Below are 20,392 nucleotides of genomic sequence, written 5' to 3' on the forward strand. Positions count from 1 at the left end.
TGCTAGTTGCAGACATTTAACATGCTGTTTGACTGTTACATACTGGTTGAGTCATTAGCATGGACGCAGGATAGAAAGCAGCCACCATTCATGCTACACTTGGAAGCTGAATCCCACACTTCTGCCACTAAGTCTTTGTAGGACATTTGTTTAGATAACTGTAGACCTGAACTGAGATATTGGCCATGGAAGCTCATTGTTGCCTCGCATTAAGGTTGCTCTAGCGTCAAATCACTCAGTACCCACAGCTACTAAAAAGACCATGCGTTATCAGTCAGTAATTCCAGTCCCATCTTTCACAGCCATGTAATCAGTGATTGTCTCTATTAGAGCTTTTTGTATTTCCACTGAGTGAGTAAAAATGTGTCCACAAACTACTTGGTCTTATGATGAATAATGCCAAAAGTGGGTCTGTTATGCTCATTCCAGTTCCATATGTTTGTTCTTGGGCTGTAAGAGGTAGCTTTGCCTATATCGCAGGTCATGATCGTCCTTATTTATCTTATCTTGAGAATTGTTTAGTCTGAAACAAGTAATAGTACCTCCAACCTAACCCTCCCTTTAAGGGAACTTTCTTCTGACTGGCTTGCAGAATGTTAGAACAACAGGTTTGGCTATGATAGCCATATTAAGGAATATCCCCCGTTCTGACACATCGGCAGCAGCAAGACTGTGACAAAAATCTTTAAAATTGAGCATGTAGAACAGTCCGAAGCCTGAGCTCTAGGATCACTTTCATAAAGGCTGGTGATATTATTTAAAACAGAATATAAATGACAGAAATATTGTATTGCTGTATTGTAAAAACCATTCAAGAATTTTTCTTCCCGCCCTCCCTCCAGTAAATTAAATGTACTGCAAGTACAGGTACTTCACAAGAATGTCCGAATGCTATAAAAATGTTAATAATATTAACATATTAATACTGTTTTGAGCAACTGCAGGTCAGTTCAGTTGTTGGCAAGGTTGTGTGCAATGATGTCATACGCCCCTGCATGAATGAGGTACTCTAAATACCATGGTATTAAGAGTATGCCAATATCTTGACAATAGAGAAGTGGCCAACTTGTGGCTATCTGTGCAGGGCGGAGCCACACTCCATAGTCCTTAACATGTTCAGGTTCTTCCATAGTACTGCTTTGGTAGGTTATCTGGGTATTTGACCATAGGGCTGTTCGATATAACGATATATATTGTTTGACGATATAAAAACGTCTATCATTTCATTTTACACTATCGTTTGTTTCGTGGTGTCGCAAAATAAACTGTTTACGGCAATATTTTTTCATCGTTTTGATGGTCACTGTAGTGGCTATATTAATTTTTTAAGTTCTCTCTTTCTCTTATATTTTATATAACAACAATACGGACGGACAAGCGCCTGTTTTTATGCGTTGTTGTTAGCAACAATGACGGTAACAGCATCGCGTGTCCGCTTGTTTATGTTCCACATAAACCTTTCACAATAAAGCTCAATATCCTGTTGAGACTTTTCAAAATAAACTGAATCACATGAAAGAACAGATTATTTACGGATGAGAACTAAAAAAGAGCCGCCAGGTGCTAAAAAATAAACCTTAGACTCAAACGTTAGAACAGGCTTTTCCCCGCAGCACCATGTGTAATAAATACTCACAAAGAAAACGGTGGCCTTTACAACTTATGTCTAAAAATGTATAGTTTCATGCATCGGTTAAAACACTCGACTCCAGCTACATGACGCGCAGCTGGAAACACTTCCCGCAAGACGAGCTGCCAGAGATTCACAGAATTTACAGAAAATGTTACATTTTTGTGATTTATATCATTATTGGGACGATAGAATTCTTATATCGGGATATGAGATTTTGATCATATCGCACAGCCCTATTTGACCAAGTTCTCACATTATATTAAGTCGTGCACTAGCTGAAAATAGAAGTTTGTTTTGGATATTTTTGTATGTGATGGCTTGGCGCTTATTTCAAGCTGATGGCACATTTAGTGCAGATTAAAATACAGCTGTGTTTATTCAATTCAATTCAATTTTTATTTATATAGCGCCAAATCACAACATAAGTCGCCTCAAGGCGCTTCATAGATACAGAGAAAAACCCAACAATCATATGACCCCCTATGAGCAAGCACTTTGGCAACAGTGGGAAGGAAAAACTCCCTTTTAACAGGAAGAAACCTCCGGCAGAACCAGGCTCAGGGAGGGGCGGCCATCTGCTGCGACCGGTTGGGGTGAGAGAAGGAAGACAGGATAAAAGACATGCTGTGGAAGTGAGACAGAGGTTAATAACAGATAAATAACAGATTTATCTGTGCACATGTTTTATGGAATCAAGCTGCATTAGTCTGAGCTGACGGAGGTGTTCAGTTAAAGACCATGTCTGTGTTGTGAGTTCAACTACATATGTAGGTTAAATAATCAATGTATTTATTTTTTTTAACCATCAGGTAGTACACAGCTTCTATATGGGTAACACTATGCATGTGCACAGGGCTCATTCACAAGTACTACTGCAGACAGTTGAGTATGCTCTACTTCGTTTTAGGCGCTAAAGGGGGAATGAAAAGTTGTTAATTTTGCAACAGTGCTGCTGTTTTTGACCAGGCAATCATAGTTGTTCCAGATATGGGTGGTTTTAACCTGGCTGCTCTAGCACAAATGTTTGTACCACTCATATAAAACCAATAATAAATTAAAATGTAACTAAATCGGAAAATGTTTTTATTTATGTGCATGCTGCTTTTGTTCTTTTTGTTGGGCTGCTGGTTTAGCTTACTGAGTTTTGCAGGTGACCCATGTGCCATAAGGCCCAAGTTCAAATCCGCCCTCAGGCCGTTTACTGTGCGTCTTGCCTACTATCCTGTTAAAGAAAGTCTGTAAGCCCAAATAGTATAGTTAAAAAAAAAAAAAAGAAGAAAAAGACTTTGACCATGTTTTTTTGAGGGGGGGGTGATTGTGGTCAAATGTTCAAACAGCAAGTTGCTACACGTTTGATTTAGCAGATCTGTTTATTTGTATTATTAAATATAATAATAAAATAAATATTTTAAACACCAGATGCTGTTTTTGACACAATCCTTAAGGATTTGTGTCTCCTCCTGGGATTGAAAAGAGGATCTTCTGCTTGTTGGGCAAATGTGTAAACCACCATACTATGTCTGATGTCTGCTTTCCAAAATGCGTTCACACGGAGTCATGTGAAATCACAGGTTATGGTATTTTATTTATTTATTTATTTTAAGAGGACAGTATGTGAATACAATGTGGGGAAGTATTAACAGAAGTTTAAAAAAATAAATAAATGCAAGTGCAAAATTATGTCAGATTGTGACTGTGATTTTTGTTCATTTTTAATTAACTGCCTAGCTCTTATAGATACACTGTACTAAACTCTTGAGCCACCCCTCATTTGTTTTTATTTAGCTTTGATTGAGCCAGGCTAAAATGTTTGCAGTGGTTAATGTGATATATAAATGCTATATTAGCTGTAAAGCTAACACATTGTACCTAACATTATTCCTCATGGTCAGGCTGCTCCACAACCATTCTAACATTCTGTCAACGAAATATAATGTTGACATTAGAAATAAATGGCTATCATCATGTCTGTGACTTATACCCACTTTTTTTAATAGAGACGTTTATTTACATGGGATGATCAAACAATAGTACAGGTGCTGGTGCCCACTACTGAATTTTTTAAATTTGTCTGCAGTGTAAATGGTAAATGGCCTGTATTTGTATAGCGCTTTTACTAGTCCCGCCTAGGGACCCCAAAGCGCTTTACACACCCAGTCATCCACCCATTCACACACTGGTGGAGGCAAGCTACAGTTGTAGCCACAGCTGCCCTGGGGCAGACTGACAGAAGCAAGGCTGCCATATCGCGCCATCGGCCTTTCTGGCCAACACCAGTAGGCGGTAGGTAGGTGAAGTGTCTTGCCCAAGGACACAACGACCGAGACTGTCTGAGCCAGGGCTCGAACCGGCAACCTTCCGATTACTAGGCGAACTCCCAACTCCCAACTTGGGCCTCGGCTGTAGTCTTGAATCTCTGTAGATTGAATAATTACACCAAATATTATTGTTCTTACTGTTTAATATTATTGTAGCAGTAGTGTTCCCTCATTTATCGCGGGAGTTGCGTTCTAAAAATAACCCACGATAGGTGAAATCCGCAAAGTATACAACTTTATCATTTACAGCTATTATAGATGTTTTAAGGCTGTAAAACCCCTCACTACACAGTTTTCTCACAGGCACAAACATTTTTACACTTTTCTCTCTTGTTTAAACACTCTCAAAGTTCAAACCTTGGTCGAAAAATCAGCCCAGTATTATAGAATGAAACCAAAGGCATCCACAGGTGCCTTTTACGGTGCAAGACGTTTCGTCGACATTGTTGTGTTTGTTGGGGAGAAAACGTACAAATATACACTACAGCACTTCAGAGTCACAATGCTTGATTTGTGTAAATTTGACAAGCTGAAACTAGAGCAGGGAGATATGACCAAAAACATTTATCACGATATACATTTGAAAATTTGCAATAACGATATGACTGAATATATAATTGACATTAGACAAAATACAACTCCACAACTTTATTAGTGCAAAAAACACAACAGTGTGTTTTCAGTTAAACAAGCAGCTGTTTTTTTTTTAATGTGCATTAAAGTTATATAAAAAATTAACAGTGAAAATGCAAATTCCTTGCTGACAGTTTAACCAAAAGGCATTTCCAGTGGAAATTGGCCGACATATCCTCAGCATAACCATGTATAATATCCACAAAACTTAAAAAGAGGTTATACACACACAATACGTTAATATTATGTTGAAGCACAGTACTTATCACTCCGCGAGGCGCCTGCCTACGATAGCTGTAATGCTCCGACAATCCATCAAGCGGCGCGAGTTGGTAGCTTAGCAAAGTCGTACTAAAACATTTGACAGATTTTCGAGCGCCGTGTACATAAAATCGTTTCGAGGTCAGTAAACAACCAGAATTCATACATAAGGCACACGGGATTATAAGGGACACTGTCGATTTTCAGAAAAATCAAAGTATTGATTTTAAGTGTGCCATATTTTCCAAACAACACAATAATAACGACGGCCCACTAGCATGCTCTACCAGAAATAGTGCTTTGTTGTGTATCTGACAGACGAAAGCTAAACCAGTTCCACACCACTGAAGTTGCAGCATTTTTGTAAACCAATTCTGGTTCATCTGCTTCATTCAACGATCTGCTTTCGCCCTTCTCATTCTCTGTCGCCGCCATGCTTTTTCTGCCATGTGTGTATGAAAACAAAGGCACTGCGCATGCGCGTTTTACCCATATTCTATCGCGATATTTCATTTTCTTATCGTTACCCAACATTATACCGGTATTACTGTGAACGGTATGATATGGCCCAGCCCTAGGTGAAACCATTCTGTACTGTACAGGAGACACGGCACGGAGGAGACTGACAATGGTCTACAGCCAATCAGGACGCAGAACACAATGCACTGTAAAAAAAACAAAAACAAAAAACCAACCAAACCAAAACAAACAGCATGCAAAATTGCACAAAAAATCTGCAAAAACAGCGAGGCTGCAAAAGGTGAACCATGTTATAGCGAGGGACCACTGTAACCATAAAAAGGTAAGGTTGTGGAATATGAAGGGACTAGACTATCCATTGATCAGGTAATGCTTTTAAATAGAGGTCTTGTTTTTTTTGTAGCGTTAATGTTGTAACAGTTAGCGAGTGTTTTCAGACTGTTTTCAAAAGTGCTCAAATAGCCCAGTTTAACCTGCAACATGTTCTGCTGCCATGGCGGGGATAAATTCATGATGAAAAGCAGAAAATCGGCTGTCACAGATGATAACTTCAAAAAGTCTGAAGATGCTAATGCATTCCCTCCTTGCAGCGCCTTAGCCCTCCAGAAACCTAGGGTAGACCCTAAATATTCATTCAAAATAAATGAATGAAAGGAAAAAAAAAATCCAGGACATTCAAAACCACCATAATTCAGCATAATATTCTTATTACCGTCATAGCTCACAGGACCATATCACTTTTTTTCTCCATCTCTGTTGAAATAACCATGGCCAGTCATTTCTGAAGAACTGAACTCTGAAATGTGCATTGATCTCTGTGATGAGTGGTTATAAATGTCGTCAGAGATTCTCTGAGATTGACATGTTTTTCTGTTGTTTTGTTTTTCCTCACATATCACCCTAGAGCTCAAGGATCAAGTTCATCGGGTGTCCACTGTTAAAAACAATTTTAAACCATGTTTACTCACTTATTTATGATCAAAATGCCGATGTGACTCTAGCTGCTGTGTAGAAAAACGATCCGATGTATGACGGCAGCTGAACCCTCCTGCCATTCATGCTCCAACAGTCAGCCTTTTTTGAAAGTCTTGCCTTCAGTGATCCCAAATCAGATGATCGTGTTACAAAGTATGATTAGGTTTTACTTCCTTAACTTTGGCCTGCAATAAACGTGCATCGCAGCACTTGCATTTTCTGTTTCTCTACTTATTCACTTGAGATTTTCCTCTACTTTTTCACCCACACATTTATACATTTAAATTTTGTCCCACAGCAACAACACAAATGTTGACCGTACATTTCTGGTACAGAAGTCCAATTGAGATGAGCAATGGTTTTTTTTTGCTTCTATCGTTTTATTTTTGAGTTTTTTTGTAGCAGTTTGGTATCAATTGTAAAATGGAAGAAAATGAATATCCACGTTTCAATCTATTGTGCAAATATTTGATATTCAGTATTTCTGTCCATTATCTTCATCTTATCCAATTGTGGGTTGTGGGGAGGCTGTTATAGGGCAAAAGGCAGAAAACACCCTAGACAAGATTGCTAATCTGTTGCAAGGCCAACACATAGAGATGGTAACCACTGGCATTTACAGGCAATTTTAGAATGACTAATTTGTCTAGCTCCACGCATGTTGTTAAGACTGTAGGAGTGAGCCACAGTAGCTGGACAGAACACATAGACTACAAAAAGATCCCAGGTTGGATTTGAGGTTGCTGGAAGGTAACAGTGCTAACCACCACACCGTGAGACTTCTGCCACTCCTCTTTAAGCAAACATGCATAGAAATACAGTAAATAAGTTTGTACAATTCTAACAAACTTGAAAGTCAATATTTGGTGTGACCACTTTTATTCTTCAACACAGTCTGAACTCTCTTAGGCAGTTTTTCTTGTAGTTCTTTAAGCAGTCTTTAGGAACAGTTCTCCAAGCTCCTTGAAGGACATTCAAAGGTCGTCTTTGGATGTTGCGGTTCAGACTCTGGGGAGGCCAGTCCATGATTGATAGTGTTCACTGTGTGCTTTTCTGTCCTGGTATGCTTTTAATGCATTGGCAGCGTGTTTCGGATCAAGTCATGCTGAAAAATGTCAAATTTGGGTTCATCGCTCCATGAGACCCGTTGCCACTGATATTCAGTCCAGTTGTTGTGTAATTTGGCGTACTTTCTTTTTCTCCCTGTTTCCCTTCCTTCCACTGAGACCACTTGTGATTAGGATTGAGTGAACAGTAGATGATCTACTAAAGGGCTAGATGCAACTCTCAGGTCTTGTGTCAGGTCTTTCCTGGATGTTTTTCCTGTTTCTTAAGGACATGACTTTCAGATACTGTTAATCTGCTGTAAATAGATTTTTAGGCCTGTCACTTCTTCTTTTGGCTGTCACTTGTCTGGTTTTCTCAACGTTTTTAAGGACACACTGAAGATCATGATAAGATATGTGAAGTATTTGTTTTATAGCTCAAAACAAACAAAAAAACTCAGCTTTATGTTTGTCAAACTGTTATCTTTGGCATTTTTCTTAGAGTCAAAGGAAGCTGAACAAGTGATGTTTTTGGAACAATTTGCTAGAAACAAAGTGCATAAAGATGAAATGTAATATTGGTTCTTTACAAAGTTATGTGTAGACAAAACACTGGCTAATCTCTTGAGTTAGGCATCTGAAAAATGAATGAAAAACTCAATGGAAAAATTTTGATAGAGCTTCAGAAAGCTTGGAGAATTATTACCCAAACCCAAGACTTAGTTGGTCTTGTTCTTGAGCAAGATCAAGCCAACTGACCAGCCAGGAACTGCAATCGGCAGATTTCCAGCATTCTTGGCCCTGACTGATGACCAGCTCATCATTCTCCCATCGGTGCTTCTAGTTAATTGGAAGTTTTTCCTCCCTGGTCTGGAAAGCACGATAGCGTTGTTCGCATAATGCCTTATGCGAATCACTTACCACCAGACTCTTAATGTTTTTCTTGTCAATAAGTTGTGGCGATGCAATTGGAACAGCTGCACTAGTGTCCATCTTCCATTTTAATTTTTTTCCTCTGCTTGTGGGCATCTTTCTTCAGTATATAAGGGTAGACTCGCACTTGTATGTGTATGCTTCTGGAAGACTTGTAGCTTCAGTATGTGCACTCCCCGGACTGCTTACAGTACTGACAAGAACAAGTCCTGATGCATTTTCAGAATTTTGGTTTTCAAAGGAATTGCTAATATGAGTTCTGATGACATCTCCTCATTTTGAAGAAAAGACAGCAAGTAATTTATCTGCAAGGCTGAGATTTAGAAAACCTCATGCTTACATTTAAACTACAAAAATAAGAAGTCTTCAGATGTAGCCAAACGTGCTCAAGTATTATTGCTGTAAATCTGTCCTCGGCTGTTGTCACTCTTCACATTTTGCTCTGTTTTTCTTTCCCTAATGGTGTTTGCTGCTGCATTTTCTCCTTCGGTCTTTCATCACAATGATAACCGTGTAAAATAAAAGCTTTTGATTACATAACTGCTTCTTGGAAATGGCAGCGCTACCCAACAAAGGCAAACAGAGGTCCTTTTTCAGTGTGTTTGGTAGTTATTTCTCCATTTAATAGCTGTGGTTGAACTGGCCTGTCCACAAAGACGAGAGATAAAACATTCCCTCCTTCTGCATGTGCTTGGAAGTGCAATCTTAGTTTCTCTTACTTGAGCAGCTGGCTCTCCTCAGCTCGGAGTGGCAGAACTGCTGCCACGCTCGGTGTCGAGCACCAGCTGGGCCATCTTTGATGCGATCTCAGTGTGGCACCAAAGAAACGATGTGCAAGGCGAGGTCACGGGTTGTGTTTGTTTGCCCTGGTGCAGCAGGGGAAATGGACAACATGTGCTTGATTTTTTTTCATGGCTCGGACTTCCTTCATGGTCACAGTTAAACGGATGGATAACTGGAGAGCAATAACAGCGAATAGCCCGTTTCTGACACAATATCAGTGCATAAATTGTTATAATTACCTCCATGGGTACAGCGTGGGCAGATAGGTGGAGAATTTTTAAAATTTATTTATTTAATTTCACAGAAGTGGCTGATAAATCTTTTATTTTGTGAAACTTTTGCGGTCAGTCAACTCCAAACACAGTGTTGAATCATTTGCTGCTGGAGCTGCTTTACTAATTTGCTTTCAGTTTTCCAGTAGTGTATTAATAATAGGGCTGTGCGATATGACCAAAATCTCATATCCCGATATAAGACATCTATCGTCCCGATAACAGTATATATATATATCACAAAATTTTAACATTTTCTGTAAATTCTGTGACTCTCGGGCAGCTTGACTTGCGTGAATTGTTTCAAGCTGGGCGTCGTGTACCTGGAGTCAAGTGTTTTAACAGATGCATAAAATAAAACATGAATGTTTGTTATCATCTTATCTTATCTTTCTAATCTTATCTAATCTAATTCTTTTCATGTCAGTTGATGTCTATGATGATATAAATCGAGTCGTCATTTATGCCAGTTTTTAAGGTCCCTGTTTTCTCCTGAGATGCAAAGTTGTAATTTAATTTTTGGTTAAAATATTTGATTTAATTTTTAATTCTGACCAGTCAGAAGCTTCAGGTGTTATAGAAGAACACAAACTAAATGAAAAACTGAATTCTTTGGTCAGTTCCAAATAAATAATGTAGATAAAACTAGAAGTTAGAATTACTAGACACCCTGCGATATGATGAAGTTGTCATTTTTACATTTTGCGATATGATGACTACTCTTGGTTGCTGGGGATCAGTCCGCCAGGGCCTTCTGTTCCTGGTCACCGCCCGGAACACATTGCACCCGACCCCTACGGCGCCTCCTGTGGGTAGTGGGCCTGCAGGAGGATGTGCCCATGTCCCTTTTTCAGGCTGTGCCCGGCCGCCCTCGGGCACCCTTCCCAGGCCTGGCTCAAGGGCAGGCCCCTGGTAACCCTGTCCCAGGCAGGGTGAACTGTTCCCTGGATCTTTCACTCATAGGGGTCTGAACCTGAGTCTGAACTCCTCACCCTCAGAGATGGGGTGAGGAGTTCAGCCATCCGAGAGCGGCTCAGAGTAGAGCCGCTGCTCCTTCACATCGAAAGGAGCAGTTGTGTTTTTGGGTTGGTTTTTTTTTCTTGTTTTTTTTTATGTAGATGTAAGGAGGCTTCTGTTTTTACTCGTGTGATCGAGCCGTTAGCTTGCTCTAAATTACGAGGTACAGTTGACAAGCTAAGTGTGTCCAGTGTTGGATGATTTGTTTGTTTTTTGGGTTGAACTGATTTAATGCAAGTTTGGTCAGCTGACTTAGGTGCATGAGATTAGCTCTCTTGTTCATAGCATTCCCAAAGTGTTTTCATTTATTTAATAAAATATCAGTATTTGGTGTCCAGGACTGCAAAGTCTTGTTTGATGTGTACAGTAATACTGTTGCTCGGGTTGTCATTAGCATTGTCCATTGTTATTTGGTCTTTTTCTCACTCACACTCCTAACATTCTGGTGTGTACGGCATCAGCAACCCAAACATTAGCTGCCAGCCTATCCTGACGTGGCTTTATTCTATTCCAAAAGCACGATTGGCTCGGCTCGGTTCAGCGCTGTTCTTATTGCCATTGGCCTTTCCAGATGTCTGCCAAAACAAGGATGGACTTAGTTCTATTGACTTTATATTGACCATGCCTGATTGTTATCATTTTATCTGGTTTCCAGCCCTAATGTACATATGCAGTAAATGTAAGGGCTAAAGACCTCCGGCAGATGCGGAGCTCAGAGTCGGCGGCCTCTGTACTCCCACAGGCCGGAGAGATCTCTACGAGATATACTACAAAAGCTTTCTTCTGCAGCAAGCTGAAATCCTAACATGATATTTATCTGCAGAAGAGATTTTGGAAGCTGACGTCAGCCATGCTGTGACTTTGTAAAGTTCTTACACCACGCTTCTTTTCTTTGCGGATGTGGATGTTTGCATGCGACACACAGAATTGAGCCGGTGTTATTTTTGTGTTCCCTCCAGGCTGTTCGGTGCTACGATTCACTCATCCTTAAGGCAGAGGGCAAAGTGGACCCTGAGTTATTCTGCCAGCTGGGCCACTTCAACCTCCTCTTGGAGGATTATCCGAAAGGTGAGTCATCTCTTCACCTGCACTCAAGTGGGTTATACGCTCTTTGTTTTTTTCCTGCCACTGTTTTGGTCGAATAAATGATTTCTATTTCAGCTGTCATGCCTTTTGAGTACGTTTCACATTTTTAAGCACAGTAGTTATTATTCCTCTAAGAACAAACCTCTACAGCTTGCTGCTTGGTCATTTCCTTTCGTAAATCTTTGTTTGCATCTCCTTACAGCATTATCAGCATACCAGAGGTACTACAGTTTACAGTCAGACTACTGGAAGGTAAGACACGCAGGCCTACACGTTCACTTTCCCTTATTGTTTGTGATATTCTCACCTTCTTTCACTCTCACTCTAACACACACACACACACATTTCCCACACATATACCGGAAGCACGTTTGGTCTCAGCTGGGTTAGATGTTGGCGTAAGATGCGGTTTCAGGTTTCATGTCAGTCATTTTCACTGTTTCCTGCAAAGTTGACACTTGGCGGTGAGCCTAAATTCTAGTTTTGTTTTTTGTTTTTGTTCTTTTTTATCAAATTCTATCAGGTGCTGCAGTGTTATATAATCAGTTAGCCACCAGTTTCTTTTTTCACCCCACTGACATCTGATTTATTCTGTCCATTTTAGTAGCACATTAGCAAATCTTCACATAAGTTTAGTACCTTTTGGGTTGCTGTAATTTGGTAGGTTGATTTGCTATAGTTAAAAAAAAAAAACCCAAAACACTGCATTGTTTGGTAGCTAAATAATTGCTCACCTTTCTGTCTTTACTCCCAGAATGCCGCCTTTCTGTATGGCCTTGGAATGGTCTACTTCCACTATAATGCCTTTCAGTGGTGAGTGGCAACTTCTTTTTTTCATTATTATGAATATTATTTCTTCATTTGGATAGACACAGGGAGAGTCTGCTGAGATCATTATTATTTATGTAATAAATGCACTGTGAATCTCTTCTGGGGCTGTTCTGGATTAAAGAGAAAATCACATCGGGCTGTGGCAGAATGGTGGTAGATGGGGAAAATGTTACAATGTCACACTACATTATGCTGAGCATAAGTGGATGGATATCAGCTAAACAAGAAAAAATACTGTTGTTTCTTAATGTTTGCCTTTAAAAAAAAATTTACACTTTTTAAAAACAGATTTCATGTGGCTTATTGGACTAGTAGGCTGATAAGATACAGTAGTTACCTTGATGGTAGGTTTTGTTGTTTGCTATTGTGGGTGATATAACCTCAAAATTATGTCAAAATATTTCAAGGCAATTTGCAATAATCATATTTATTAAAAAAAAGCAAAAAGAAAATGAAGAACTAAACGAGGTTTCACAGGTGATTGTAGCATACGGGCAGCAGTTTGTATTAGTGCAAATAAAAAAAGAGGGGTGTTTTCCATCTTTGTTTTATAGTGAGCTGAACTTGTTAACACTAGATTCAGGCAGCAGCTTCAGAGTGCAGTAGATATCGGTCAAGCTGCGTTCATTTGCACATAAGTACATATGTAAACCAAAATAGTCACCATCAAAATAAAAGCAACAAAGTTTTTGTGATTTTGAGGATAAATCGCAAAAACCAGTAATCCATTCTCTGTTGGGGAGTTTATCAAAGTGTGTTTGGTGCCTGATGTAAACTTATTTACATTTGAATCCTAATTTCCCATTGCCCGCATGTGGGCCGTTCAGGGACCCGTTAGATGAGACAATCAATGCCATTTTCATGCCTAGATTATGGATATGCTTGTTAGCTGGATTTAGATAAAGAATGGTTTGCACCAATTTGTGAATCTATCAGCTACTCTGCTAACTCAGCCTCTGTGGACAATTTGTAAGTGTTTTAGGACATTTGAGGGGTGTACCACGAAGCCAGGTTAACGGGTTGACAAGCTGGGTTGAGCTTAAAGTCTGGGTTTTCTGAGTGAATAGTCATGTGATGCGTGGAACGTGCCTTTTTACATGAGCACACACAGAGCCTATAGCAGACAGCCTCGCTTAACAGAGGAAGCCGATAACCACCTCATGATAACGGCATCATAAAACAACATCACCAGACAGCAGCCACTGCTTTTAAGATGTATCTCAGGAAATAAATCCCTCCTTTGTTCTCCACATGGACTGTTGACCTGCATGAAGCCGAAGAATGCCCATATGTGATTGGTCACTTAGTAATACTCTGTCTACAAGCAGGCTACAAATACTGCTCAAAAGTGATCCAATCCACCGACTGCTCATTTATTAAACCCACACCAAATCCGTGAAGTCTTTGGCAGCAGCACACCTATGATCAGTGTCAAGTATTTGAGCAATTTCAAATATTAAAATTAAAAATATTGGTGTGCTCTACTGATGCAAGACAGAAGTTGCATGCCTCAGAAGATGGCACTTTCAAACAGCAACAACGGTGAGCGCAACGATTCAAGGGAGTTATCCAAAGAAGCGTGCCTCTGTGATTACACAGCTCAGTTGTAGTCTGTATATGTTTACCAGCTGAAAATCTGCCTTTGATGGTGAGCTGTCCTATCTTGTTTCCATAGCAACGCCACGGCCAGCAAGAGAGACTCTGTTCTGGCTGAGTTGCCAATAAGAATCAGCTAAATTAGATTCTTCGAGATGCAGACATCAGCAAATCCAGCTGTTACCAGCTGCAGGCAAATTCCACTGAGGCGTTGTTTTCAACACGTGATTGTTTTCAGAGACATTTTTCAGATGTCAGGACATTTTTACCACTTGCTTCTTTTGTTGTTTCCAGTGGTACATCTAATGCACGTTTATCTACCATTTGAATTTATTTACCATCACAAATCATCATTATCTGACTCTCACTGGTGCCATTGAATGAAGCGGCCAGTTGAGAGCTGGAGAGCTAACTCAGAGATAATGGTCTTCTTGCACAGATCTGCATCTGCTCTGTTTACAGCCACTTTGGGCGGTTCTGTGAAGGGAGTAGTATGGTCTGTTGTAAGAAATCTTCAGTCTTTGGTCGGTTTTCTATTTGAAACGGTCTTTACTGCTTATTGAAGAGGACTCAGGGTGCTTTATATTGTAAGGTAGAGAGCCTACAATAGTAGAGAGAGAATCTGAACACTCAGGTGACCCCCATGAGCAAGCACTTGGTGACAGTGGGAAGGAAAAACTCCCTATAAACAGGAAGAAACCTCTGACAGAACCAGGAGATGAGACAAAGACGCACTGTGGAAGTGGTGAATGTGTGATGATGTAACCTGCGGCGCACGAAACGACCAATGTGGCGGGTATTGTGGCGGCTTAAAGGGTGTCCACACAGGAAGTAATGTGTCATTTAGGTCGCAAGCTGACATACTATTCGCATAGAAATGACTAATGAATTTGTTGATCATGAAATGTCATTTAACACATTTCCGGTCAGTTTGGAGCTAGATAGAAACCCTCAAAAAGCGTTAAATAAAAGCTTAGATTGCTTAAACTTTTTATTGTGTGTAACAAACAGGGTGCGTTCTCAGTTTCCAGGGAAGAAGCATCTTTAGTGTTGAGTAGAAGATGGCACGCCGGCAGCATGACTGGAACAAGCAGCTGCTGTCGGAGATCAGCTTTTGCTAATACCTCGAGTTTTTCTCTGAATCTAAATGTTTCTATTAATCACCCTTCTCTTTTTTTCTCCCCCTCCCCGCCCACCACCGCTTCCTTTTAATTCTCCCACAGGGCGATCAAAGCATTCCAGGAGGTGCTGTACATTGACCCGGGGTTCTCCCGGGCTAAGGAGATCCACCTGCGCCTAGGTCTCATGTTCAAGGTCAACACAGACTACGAGTCAAGCCTAAAGGTACGTGCAGCTTAAAGAGTCGCGCATCACTCTTGAACGAATCCCGAGAACCGGCGATGAAGCGAACAAAAGCAAAGGTGGATTTTGTCAACAGCAGCGGTTTCACACTTCAAGCTGACCTTGAAGCGTGAAACGAGCGAGCAGAGCACGACACAAAAAGGATGGGAGCTCCCATTCAGTGCCTGAATAAGCTGGCAGCTAGTGACAAATATAAGAGTGAATAAGTGATTGATTCTGTCTACTCATTTCTCTCTTACAGCATTTTCAGCTGGCTTTGATTGACTCCAACCCCTGCACTTTGTCCAAAGCTGAAAGTAAGCACCTTTTCTATTTATTTGAGTGTTATGTTATTAATTGTATCTAACCGCTTTTGTGAATATGCATCATTACTTTTTATTCTTTCAGCTCTCCCCTTCATCTTTTCTCCTTTCACCATCCTTCTGTACGCAGCGTTAGACTGGTGGTTTCGCTTCAGTCTACTTAGAGCACTGGAATTATTTGATATGCTGCTCCCATCTCATCTCGCCCGCCGTGCTACCTGTTACCTTGGTGATAGCAATATCCATTTTTGCCCAGGCTCCCGCTGTTTGCCTTTGCTTCTTTGTGTCCCCCCTCACTGCTTTTCTAACTCGCTCACATACGTAGCAAGGGCAGCCCCCATCTTACTCCCCACCCCCCTCCCTCTCTCTTTCTCTCGCTTGTTCGTGCTCTCTCTCTCCCTCCTCTCCTCTCCACTCTCTCTCTCTCCCTCTCCATCTGCTGAGAGTCACTCAGGCAGCTTAGATCAGACACTGCAGCGCTCCAGACAAAGGAAGGTGCTGCCAGGAGCACAGCTTACCTACCTGCTCTGTTCATGTAGACTGGGCCAGCCTCGGGTTTCTGACACCTCTTTTTTATTGACAGCTCAGCACTACTTTCCAAAGACTTTTGGAAACACACTGAGGAGGGACTCAGTTTTTCTTGAAATGTTGAGTAACCTCTAACACGCTTGTGTTCTTGTCTCTCTCTCTCTCTTTTTTTTTTTTGTAGTTCAGTTCCACATTGCTCATCTGTATGAGATTCAGGTAAGTGTTTGATGCTTGATTCGACCTGCACTTGAGCTCTGCTTGCTCTCAAGGGTACAAGACTAGATTTGCCCCCACCCCCCCATCTATGCTGAGTAATTGAGAAGGAGGGGGGGGTGTAAGTGCTGCATGTCGATTGAATGTGGAACAGCGAGGCGAATAGCTTTGACTTAGCGGTGTAAAAAAATAGCAGGGCGTCTGAATGCCGGGGATTGCCCTGTTTCCTATTTTCTCTTTTCTTTTTTTTTTTAAATTTGAACTACGTGCTGACAAATTGAGGACGGAGCAGGGTGCTTGAGTGGGTGGCGCGCGGGAGGGGATAGGAGATTACTCTCGGCCGATCGACAGGGTTGCCACGGAAACAAGAAAGTCTGTCTCCCCCTCTTTTGTATGCTGGTGGTCTCTCTCTCTCTGTCTTTATGTGGGTTTCATTGGCGAGGTACAGTAGCTCTCGGCAGCTCAGGGATGCGTTTATCTTTTTTTTTTTTTTTTTTTAAATTATTTATTTTATTGTATTTTATTTTTTTTAATTGTGCTGTGTCAGAACACGCCGCTGCAGTGAAAGACCCCCGGCTAAATTAAGAAGGGTGGGAAGTGCAGTCAGCATGATTACTACATTCCTGTCTCCTGCTGCAGGTTAACAGAGATGGAAAGACGGCCAAAATAGCAACTATAAAAAAAACTATAACTATAAACTAAAAGCTATAGGTCTACACTATTGTTGGTTTTTGTTTTGTGTTTTTTTTTTTTTTTACTTTTTTAATCCTTGTTACATTTCCTTTTATCCTTTTCCCATATCCAGAAGAAATACCGGGCTTCCAAGGAGGCTTACGAGAGCCTTCTGCAGACAGAGGATCTTCCTGCGCAGGTGAAGGCCACTACCCTGCAGCAGTTAGGTAAGGTTTTCTAAGGATATATCATAGTTTTGATATTTCTTAAAAACAAACACACAGTTGGGTAATTGGATATATTCCCAGGCTGGATGCATCACACGGTGGAGCAGCTCGGGGACAGAGGAAGCAGGGACAGCTATGCCATCCAGTGTCTGCAGAAGTCTCTGGAGGCCGACCCTAACTCTGGACAGTCCTGGTACTTCCTTGGCAGGTATGCTGCACACTGGAAAAACAGCCTACAGAGGATTGTAGCGTTTGATACTAGTGTGCTCCTTACCTCTGCTTTCCTGAAATAAAGCAATAAAATAATGGATTGTGAGGCTCTAAAAGCAGTGTGTGGGCTGTTTGTGTGTCCTGGACAGCTGAGCTGGACAAGCCCCAATTCCTTTCTGATTAGCTATTAGGTCTATGCATTAGTGGCTAATGCTGCTGGCTAGCTGCTCCTAGGCATGTATTTCCAGCTCCATATTTTTATTTTTCAACTTCATTAGAGTGGCTTTGCATGATTAGCAGTTAAAAATAACCCCCATTAACTTTGGGCTCCTTGTTCATACTCTGTCTGAAACAAGCAGTTCTAGCTCACTTTACTCTCCTTTTAAGCTACTTTTAATCTAATTGGCTCCCCCCTCGCAGACTGAAGAGCTTCCTTCTTTCCACTTCTTTTATTTTTCTCTTTTTGTTTTGTTTGTTTGTTGGTGACCACACACTACTCCACTGAGAATTTAGATTCCAGTTCAGCATCTATGCATGCACCCCGGGCAGCAGACTTGAAGCGAACGTCAGGACTAGAACAGGAGTAGCTACTTAAGAATTGGGTTTTCAGCTGTCAGTGTCCTCAGTGGAATAAAATCAAGGCTTAAGAAAAAGCATGGGAATTTGGGCTGTGTTGTAAAAGGTTTATTGAAGGTGAAATTTAAATCCATAGCTTGGCAATATCAGCACTGTGTTCTCTTTGGTGGTTGATCAGGGAGGTACATTCTTTTGGCGCATCATTTTGTGTATTGGTTGTCACTTTTTGGCTGAAAGCAGATTAGTAATGGAGGTGAGGAGAATCAGAAATTGCCACCACCACTTTACACTGAGGGCTTCATTTTCCGATCCTCCTCATGTTTTAATTTCCTTAATGACTCTGTGGGTGAGCCTTCTCTATTGCCATTGTCTAGTTGATTGAAAGTATTTGTTCTGTTATGGATCTGGTAACACCAGGTGTCAGCTGGTGTTACCCTTTAAGCATGTCAAAGGGTGGAATTTGTAAAGAGGAATGTATTTTTGGAATATTATTTCCATATCGTGACAGCCTTCGTCTTTCCACAGGTGCTACTCCAGTATTGGGAAAGTCCAGGATGCCTTCATGTCTTATCGGCAATCCATAGACAAATCAGAGGCCAATGCAGACACCTGGTGCTCAATAGGGTAACTTTTGTATTTAAAAGTAATCTATTACTTGTTTTCACAAAGAAAAATATTTAAAACCATTTTTTTCTGCATCATCATTATAATTTTTCTTCCCCCTTCTATCGTCATCCTCCCCTCCCTCTTCCCCCCTCTGCCCCTGTCCTCAGGGTGTTGTACCAGCAGCAGAACCAGCCCATGGACGCTCTGCAGGCGTACATCTGCGCCGTGCAGCTGGACCACAGCCACGCCGCTGCCTGGATGGACCTGGGCACGCTGTACGAGTCCTGCAACCAGCCGCACGACGCCATCAAGTGCTACATCAATGCCACTCGCAGCAAGGGCTGCACCAACACTGTTGCGCTAACCCACCGCATCAAATGCCTGCAGGTGGGTGGTGAGGAGGATATCATAGAAGAAGCAGCCATGCAAAGGCTGTTTGGATGGGTATATGGCGTCAGCTGGATTATTTTGTTTGAAGAAAATTTAACAGAAGTGCAAAGATATTTGTCTAACAGCAACAGTGAGGTTTTCATAAACGGTTTTTCCCCAGGTTAGGCAGTCGAGTAGCTTTAATTGTAGCATGTTGAGATGAGAACGCTTACTGAAACTGCTGGTTGCGATTTCCTTCTTACAATTGCAGGATAAAGTTAGCGTTTTTACATTTTAGGGTCAAATCTGTGTTTCTGCATTGTGACATAAATATGATTTGATTTTCACACAATGCCTTTAAAGCAGATAAGCACATCCCAGTTTGCATATCTGTGAGGGGAGGGTGTCAAGTAACCTCGTGATTTCAGTCAGTGAGGTGGCAGTCAGGTGAGGTGGGGTGGCCTGATTTTATTTTCAAAACAGGAATCTGATCTTTACAACACGTCTTTGAGGAAGACAACTGTTGCACGAGGAACCAAGTTTTCTGAGAACCTTGCAAAAAGAGCTGTGGATGTTCAGCAGGCCAGAGGAGATTACATAACCATCTGAGAAGAGTTTGGATTCGACTGATCTGCAGTCAGACTGCTGTTGCCAGTAAAGAAGAATTATCCTCTATACTTCATAGTGTGGTTCCTGTGCAACCTGAATTATGTTCCCAGACTAACTTCTAAACAGGTTGAGCCTCCCATATTGGCTCATGTTCCTGAGTCCACTAACAGCAGAGCGCTGATTAACAGTAATATTAATGGCTGGCCTACAAGGAGAAAGCCACCGTTCTCCATAAAGCATACTGCTACCCATATGCAGTTTACTGATGATCACATGGGTGAGCCAGACAGCTGCTGGAACAATGTTTTGTGGACATAGGAGACTAAAATAAATTGTTTTGGTCAAAGAAAGGGAAACGGTGCATAAGACAGTGTGAAGCACAGCGGTGGTAGTATCATGATTTGATTCTGTTGTGATGTATATCGGCCAAGATGGCTTGTTCTTCCTGACACATCCATCCCATTTATCCAAGCTTGGGGCCGGCTTGTGACCTCCTGAGGCTGGGTTTGTCTTCCTGTCTTATGCAAAGTCAAATAGAAATGCTGTAGAAGGGCCTGAGGAAGCTCACCAGCATCTTGATTACATTCTTTTTAATGAAATAGTTTAAATTTCCTCCAAGCTAAGCCAGACTGATCAAAAGGCGAAACCGTTAGCTGCAGTTATTGCTGTAAAAGTGGCTCACAGGCTGTTAAGAGCTAAGGCTCAGTGTTTCCCTCCTCACAGATATGCAATACTGGATCATCTGTATCGAGAAATGAATGGATGTCCAAGTTGAATGTTTTCACTTTTAAGGTATTTATGTGGAAATGAGGAGAATCTTTTTCCTGTAATTGTAAGTGCTCTGTGAATAAGCA

At 41.2% G+C, this 20,392-nt stretch overlaps 1 protein-coding gene across 2 annotated transcripts in view; it reads left to right on the forward strand.

Annotated features, from left to right (window-relative positions):
• The window catches only part of LOC113015778 (histone demethylase UTY-like), a 34,509-nt gene that overhangs the window by 3,145 nt on the left and 10,972 nt on the right, over positions 1-20,392 (forward strand). For both annotated transcript variants that reach the window (XM_026158040.1, XM_026158041.1), the window contains exons 3-12: positions 11,311-11,419; positions 11,640-11,689; positions 12,192-12,250; positions 15,088-15,208; positions 15,468-15,522; positions 16,238-16,272; positions 17,075-17,168; positions 17,250-17,376; positions 18,480-18,578; positions 18,728-18,947. In XM_026158040.1, coding sequence (XP_026013825.1) covers positions 11,311-11,419; positions 11,640-11,689; positions 12,192-12,250; positions 15,088-15,208; positions 15,468-15,522; positions 16,238-16,272; positions 17,075-17,168; positions 17,250-17,376; positions 18,480-18,578; positions 18,728-18,947 — 969 coding nt within the window. The remainder of the gene's footprint in view (positions 1-11,310; positions 11,420-11,639; positions 11,690-12,191; positions 12,251-15,087; positions 15,209-15,467; positions 15,523-16,237; positions 16,273-17,074; positions 17,169-17,249; positions 17,377-18,479; positions 18,579-18,727; positions 18,948-20,392) is intronic.

This window comes from Astatotilapia calliptera, chromosome 23 (genome assembly GCF_900246225.1).
Source record: "Astatotilapia calliptera chromosome 23, fAstCal1.2, whole genome shotgun sequence".
Taxonomy (NCBI): domain Eukaryota; kingdom Metazoa; phylum Chordata; class Actinopteri; order Cichliformes; family Cichlidae; genus Astatotilapia; species Astatotilapia calliptera.